This window comes from Gekko japonicus, unplaced genomic scaffold (assembly GCF_001447785.1).
Source record: "Gekko japonicus isolate JY-2015 unplaced genomic scaffold, Gekko_japonicus_V1.1 scaffold298, whole genome shotgun sequence".
NCBI lineage: Eukaryota > Metazoa > Chordata > Lepidosauria > Squamata > Gekkonidae > Gekko > Gekko japonicus.
Genome location: NW_015163615.1, coordinates 1,140,229 through 1,147,830, shown reverse-complemented (window position 1 = coordinate 1,147,830; position 7,602 = coordinate 1,140,229). Strand labels below are relative to the sequence as shown.

General features: G+C 44.1%; 1 protein-coding gene across 1 annotated transcript in view; it reads left to right on the top strand.

The window, feature by feature from the left end:
* Nucleotides 1-5,662: 5,662 nt before the first annotated feature.
* Nucleotides 5,663-7,602, top strand: part of GPX1 (glutathione peroxidase 1) — a 5,122-nt gene continuing 3,182 nt past the window's right edge. Inside the window, exon 1 of the mRNA XM_015407380.1 lies at nucleotides 5,663-5,924. Within this exon, the coding sequence (XP_015262866.1) occupies nucleotides 5,694-5,924 (231 nt within the window). The 5' untranslated portion in view covers nucleotides 5,663-5,693. The remainder of the gene's footprint in view (nucleotides 5,925-7,602) is intronic.

The following is a 7,602-nucleotide window of genomic DNA, read 5'->3' as shown; positions in this document are numbered from 1 at the left end:
GATTTCTCACTATTACAACTGATCTCCAGACAACAGAGATCAGTTCCCCTGGAGAAAGTGGCTGCTTTGGAGGGGGGGCTCTGTCCAGTGTGCCCTGCTGAGGTCCCTCCCCTCCCCAAACCCCACCTTCCTCAGGCTCCACCCCCAAAGTTCCATGTATTTCCCAATCTAGAGCTGGCAATCCTATAATATGCATTTTATGTTGTTAAAGCAGTAAAATTAGTTTAGGTTTGGTAGGATAGGAAGTATTGCATATATTTCAAGTTTCCCTTCTTTTTTTTTCTCTGTAGTTTCAAAATTTCCAGAATTTTTACATTTTTACAAAATGTAGTTGGGACATAATGGAGGAAGAGTGGGACATTTTCCAGACTGGTTTCAGCCTTTCAGTCCTGTAATGTATCCAGTCCAGACAAGTCCAGACAAGTCCAGAGACAAACGCAGAGCTTCGCTCCAAGAGACAATGGACTATGCAGATCCTAGCCCACTCCAATCAGGGGGCTAGGTTCCCGGCCGAGAGCCTATGGGACTCTCGGCCACTGTAAATAACCTATAGGGAAGTGGGGGGGTGTTTTGGGTGGCGGTTTCTCGGGGGATATAAGCCGGCCTGCGAGCCAGCCAAAGTCGTCTTGTTTCTGATTGTATAAAGTACGCTTTGCTGAAATCACTCTCCGTCTGCGTACTTTTCAAGTCCACTCCTGTTCCATTCTCCCTTGCTTTGGTTTACAGATACAACAGATTAGAAGACTTGACAATATTGATGTGGTTGTCTAGCAACATCCAACAGCCACTGAAAAGTTCCATAGGCATTCTTGTCTTAAAGCTTTGGACATCGTTATTTTGGGGCATTTTAATCCCCCAATGTTCTCTCTCTCTCTCTGGTTGTAGAGAAATCCCACCACCACAAACAACTGTATCTAGCTCCATTTTGTGGCTCTATCCATCATATCCTCTGTGATGTGGTTCAGAAATTGATATATTGATTGATAAGGCATTTTGTTTTGAAGAAAAACAGGACAAAATCTGTAGATGGGATAAGCAAGCCAAAGGAATAGAAAGCAGGGGAGTACAAAACTACAGGTTATAAACTAGAACATGCCTAAAATATCAGTGAAAAAGAGCTTTTCCCACTCATAATGCTCTATATGTGAAAGCCACATGGACTGAAAATCATTAAGCTCCTACCACTTTCAGGACTACAAGCCTAACTAGACTTAAGAGTTGGATTCAGATCAATGTTTCTCTCTCCCTAATAAATGTTTTGTGTTTAGCAGTACATACACACACACACACACACACACACACATATTGCCACAGCAGCCATGGTACCTATTAGTATATAGAGTGTGTGTCTTGGTTCTTCAGAAGCTCCTGGAATTGCACAAGCAGTGGAGACAACAGTAAAATGTGGGGATACAGGGGCGTGCCCTTCAATGGTTCACCTCTTTTCTCCAAGGTCGGGGACAAAGGGTGGCACTAGGGGAACAGCAGTCCCAAAGGCACCCGCTTGAATGCAGTGTGCCCCAGGGGGCTGTGCTTTCCCCAATGCGCCCCCTTGCCCAGATTGCTTGGAGGTATGGGCTAGGGTGTCATCAATATGCAAATGACACCCAGCTCTACCTGATGTTGGGTGGCCAGTCGGACTCAAGTCCAGAAGATCTTAACCAGGCGTTACAGGCCATGGCTGGTTGGCTTAGACTGAGTCGGCTGAAACTAAACCCAGCGAAGACGGAGGTCCTGTGCCTGAGTTGGGGTGGTCTGGGGGTGGGGCTTCCTCTCCCGGCCTGTTTTTAATGTTTTATGTGGCACATGTTGCCCTTATTTGTATGCCGCCCTGAGCCCGTTCGCGGGGAGGGCGGGATATAAGTGTAACAATAAATTTTAAAAATAAATAAATAAATAAAACAAAAGGTGCTTCATTAGTACAGTCTTTTCATTGTCTGAAGTTTCACTACATCATCTCGGCTTTGGAAAGAGAAGACAAACATTTCCAGCATGAAGTTTCTCACCCATCTAGGAAAAGCTTCACACAGTTGCACCAGTGTTACCACCTTCCCACTTACTCTTGCACAACAATTTCACAAAAGTCTTGGCTGAGAGCATTTTTATGCCTGAAATATTCAGATCTGAGGAAGTAGTTTTAAAAAATACCTTCCTCAAACTAACGGACAACATATGCAACTTTCTAGAAAAAATAAGTACCAAGGAAATTTATTTGTAAAACAAACAAGATTATGGGATATGCAGTCTGAGCTCCGATATACAAGGTACGTTATGGGAACTGTTTTGTATGGCTTTGATTTTTTTTAAAAACATCCAGTATTCATGTAGATACAACATTTACCTTTTAAAAACAGGTTTAAGAAATTGCACTAAGATACTTAACCAATGGAGATATAAATTGTCCCTCAGCAAAGACAGAATATTTTAATGATTTCTTAAGAGAGAGAGGTGCATTTTTAGCACAGCATTTACATGGGTCAGATCAAAGTCCTTTTACTTTCAGTGGGGGCCAAACAGATGCCTCCAGGAAGTACAGAAACAGAGCACAAAGCCCCGCCCCACCCTCCACCATTGTTCCTGCACTGGGCACTGAGGCTTTATTTAGCTATATTGCAGGCCCTCTCAGAGATCCAGACAGGCTGAGGTCACTTATTACTACTACTACAACTACTGTTCTTCTTCTTGTTGTTAAACTTATATCCCACCCTAAATATGTTGTGGGCTCAGGGTGGCTCACAACATATAGATAACAACATATAAATCACATATAAGTAGCAATAAAACTGATAATATAAAAACAAGCAGTCAAAATACCATGGCACTAAAAGAAGGCACTTAAACAGAAGATGGTAAGGTACCCTGGTTTGCAGGTAAGAAGCAGATAGCTGGAAGGCACTGAGCTGGTACCATGGGCAGGGAAGGCCTAGATGGTTAAGCACCCACCGCCTAAACCAAAGGCCTGGTGGAACAGCTCCGTCTTACAGGCCATGCAGCCTTATACTTCCAGCTTTTGAGGCCCCAGCCATAACTTTTAAAAAATGCTGACACTGTAACGAGCAACGTTCCCTCTAAGCCATTGAGTTCTGTGAGCAAAAATTCTACTTTGTGAGCTACTGGCATTAAAGTTGTGAGCAGGTGATTTGGCTACTGTGCAAATTAGTCCCCTCCAGAGCCATCCTTCCTGAGCTAAGACACAAACGTGTGAGCCAGAGGCTAAAAAAACTGAGCTAGCTCACACTAACTCAGCTTAGAGGGAACACTGGTAACGAGGCAACAAAAAAGAGTGAAACATAAGTTGTGAAACCTACCAAATGCCAATAAATTAACAAATTTCTAAATCTGAGGCCTCTTATCAGCTTGAAGCCCAAGCTAAATGCCCCTCCCCCATTGTCCTTGAACTACTGTGATAAGTAGCAGCCGATAAACTCATCTTCCATTATTTTGTCTGATCTTTATTTAAAGCTATCTAAGGCAGTGATTGTCACCACAGCGAGTGGTAGTGAGTTTCATAAGAAAAGTACAGCAACTCAGTCTCCCTAAGCAGGGCTTGTCTGGGACTTCAACACAATACCTTTCACATCAGTGAATTATACAACAGACCTCCTTAGCAGCAAGGGCAGCCGCAGCCAAAGAAGAAAGCCACTGTTAGTGCTGGGATGTAAAGAACACCTCAGGTGGAAATAGGAGTTGTGAGTGCCTCAGCTTACTTTGTTACCAATATCAGGAATAAGACAAAATAGCTGAGATGCTTTGTCCTCTTTGACATATTCATATACCCCATGAGTAGAAGCTGATATAACAAGCAACTCCCCAAGCTTGCAGGAGGAACTTCATTCTTTTTTTCAGCCATAAGAGAAAGACATGCCAAATATGGTTACAACAGCACAGTGAGGAACTGACATGTTGAAACCTCTTCTCTTTTCCACATAGCAGCCTTCCCTATCCACAGCAGCATGCACAAGATTACGCCTCTTTATACTCTGCATTTGTGAATCACTAACAGGATTAAGTCCACATCACCCGTAAACATACATCAAGGAAAACTGCAAAAACACCCCAGGCGCTCCAAATGCTACTCAGCCCATATTATCAAAGGCATCCTTTTAAATGTTATTATTAATGATTGTATTGCAGTTTTATAGCTGTAGAAACACTAGTCATAAATAAAACCATCTTATACAGTATTTGATATCAATGTTATTAATATGAGTATCTTCCCAGGCTTTCTGCCTCAACCTACTCCACTGAGAGTCACCTAACCTTTCAGGGAGGGGGGCACTGATTATAATAGCAATATTTTGTAATTATAGTGAGCCATTTTTGAAGGAGACTTTGCCAGCCTAATTTATTAGATGGGGAATAACTGAATACATAATAGGGATGAAGATGGGGGGGCAGATAAAAGAAAGGTTTGTTGGTGAGTGGGGAGATGGAAGCAGGGAAAGCAGAGAGGTGACAAGAGAAAGGGAAGTAGTATGAGAAAAGGGATACAGGGGAAAGTGACCCCCAAAATTCTTTGCAAGTTCCCTGCTTGTACATAATTGTACTTATCAAAGGTTCTCCAATATGGTGCAATCCTTCAAAAGTCATATTTTGGAAAGGCTTCACCAACCAGACTAACATACTTGAAATGTGGCTAATGGCAACAACATATGAAAGGCTGAAATCTGACAGCACCATCTTAAACACAGTTGGGATTGCACTGTAAATTCCATCTAAATGTTGCTCCATCCCAAGAAAAACTGAAAAACAATCATCTGACGCTTGTACAATCTCAGACATTCCACCCCAGTGAATTATGAAACCTTTCAAATTTAATTCAATGTTCAAACAATGTAAACATTTGTAAGGGGAAGGGGGTAGCTCAGAACCTCTAATGAGAAAACCAGCTGGTTTACTGCGGATAAAAATCTCCATGTTAATCTGCCTTAGCGAAAACAAACAGGAGTCGAGTCGGGACACTTTAAAGGCAAGGCAATCGTCTTTTTACTGCAGCAGTCATTTTCATACACTAAAAGAACTGGGCCCTAATTTACGAAATTGTTGCTGAAGTAACATTTTGTTGGTTCTTAAGATAACACTAGACGCATGGTTTTTTTTAGCAGACAATGAAGTGATTCGATTAAGTTAATGGAATAAGATAATACTGCCTATCCACTAAATAAGAATTAAATCCACTAAATGAGAATTAAAATTAATTCACTTCAAAATTATTCTATAGCGATCAAAGGTAAAAGGTAAAGGTTCCCTTGCTCGAAAGCCAGTCGAATCCGACTCTAGGGTTACTAAGCCGAAGAGCCAGCGCTGTCCGAAAACGTTTCCGTGGTCATGTGGCCGGCATGACTAAACACCAAGGCACACGGAACGCTGTTACCTTCCCACTGAAGTCTTTTATTTATCTACTTGCAATTTCTTGCTTTCGAACGGCTAGGTTGGCAGGAGATAGCGATCAAAAGAGCCCTCTAAATTACCGTCTATTTTGCATGTTTACAAGCAACAAGATGTCGTTAGAACACGTGTTGCGATTCCTCCATCCCCCCAAACCGGAGGAAGGCAGTGGGGCAGAGGCGTTATCTCGATGCTCTTTCTGGAAAGGGCGCTGGGGGGTGGGTGGAGGTGAGGGCGGAGTTTGCTCGGAGTCATGAAAAGCGGTTGAGTAGCGTTGCCTGCGCACTTGCTTTTCGTCTGAGAGAATGGCTGTGTCGTCGCTGTCTGGACTAGGGGGCGTGATGGTGCGGCCGCTAGGCGCTGCGGAGCCCGTAGATTTGGGCTCGTTTCTGGGGCGGGTGGTACTGGTTTCCAATGTGGCCTCGCTTTGAGGCACCACGAGCCGGGACTTCACCCAGTTCCACGAGCTGCAGCGGCGCTTTGGGCCCCGCGGGTTTACGGTGCTCGCCTTCCCATGCAACCAGTTCGGCCACCAGGTACTGTAACCGCAGGCGAGGCAGCGCGGTGGGAGTTCTGCGTGTTTAGCTGGGGCGGTGCTGCCCGGGAAAATCTCCTTTGTGGTCTTGGAGAAAGTCGGTTCCAAGTAAACTTGCAGCTACCCCTTAATCTGTTGAACAGGAAGGGATTTTTGTAGATTTAGGATTAGAAGGACTGTGGCTATTTGGGGGGGGGGGCGGAGAGGATGCCCTTTGTGTATGCACAGAAGTATTATCTAATCATAATATTAATAACAGCAGATGTGAGCCGTTTATTTTAAAAGCAGAGAGCCTGTTGCGTACCTGAGCACAATTTAAGCAATTTGCACATTTCATATCCTTGACTAGAGTAAGATGAGCCGTCCGTCCACGTTCTGGAATTTGAAACGCGACTTGTTCCTTCAGGGGGGGCTCCTATGCCGTTTTAAAACGGTTATAGATGGAGAATGATTACTCTCCAGCAAAAATATTCCAGTAGTGTTCTTCCATTTGGTGCCTGTTCAGTGCCGGGTTTTTTCGCCTTTCTCATGTGCCTTCCTCATCTTTCTTCTAGTTCCTCTTTCTCTGTCTTCTTTAGCCCCAGTTCAGGGCAGTAGCCAGGATTTTTTACTTCAGGGGGTGTTTAAATAATTCGGGGGGGAGGTCACTGTGTCAGGAGCAACAAGAGAGTAAAAGTTTTTAAAAAGTGATAGGAGAGAGATAAGGCTGGAGTAGGGAGCAGATGTGCTCTGTGACATGCCTCACCCGCAGCCAGCCAGAAGTACACTGCCAGCAGGCAGGGCAGGACAAAAGCTTGGCTCAGCCTCAGCATGGCCATGGTGGATGTGAAAAATAAAATAAACCGGCTGGATGGGAAGTCAGGAGGCCTGGGTGGTAAGTAGCTATGGGCCTGCCCCCCAGCTTTCCTACCCCTCCTTTGTCTCCTTCCTTTCTTGCGTTCCCTCTCTTGTCTTTTGCCCCCACCCTCTGCCACTTCTCAAGATAGCTTTGAAGTATGCTAAAAGGCAATGGAAGGATGGTGAGATTGTCGTGCTGGGAAATGGTGGGAGGGGAGGAGGAGATAATTTCAGCTCGCAGCTAGATTCCATTTCTCAAGGTTAAGGACATGAGTTTTCTCTAAGCTACTTGGTCACACGGCTGCATCACTAGCAGGAAGGGAAGCCAGGGACCTCTGCTACAGGAAGTGAAAGTGACTGGGAGAAGAGAAATGGGGAAGGAAGAGGATGGAGGATTCTTTAGCCACAGGAACCAACCCCACCCTCCTAGCACTTGCTGCAGCTACAGCCCTCCCCACTAAGATCTATTGTACACAGGCTTTTGGAGTCCACAGTATTGGACATCCCTATCAGACTCCCTGATTTTGCAAAGACATGTAGATGGTAACGAAAGACACCCTCCACAATTTATTTCAGTTGGATAAATATTAGTAAACTTGGGTAATTGTACCATTATCTTTAGAGTTTTCTTGGACCCCCTCTGAAAATGGAAATCTTCCATTTTTACTCTTGAACTTTTAATTTAACTGAAACTTATTTTCAAAAATGCTTTTGTGCGGGGAAACATCCCCCGAAGCCTGAGTATATTTAAATCTCCCATCCCCCCAGAGAAATGGAAATACCATCATGGAAGCTATTTTGTGTCAGTGACCAGATTCTTTCTCAAGTTCCAAAAGTACCTA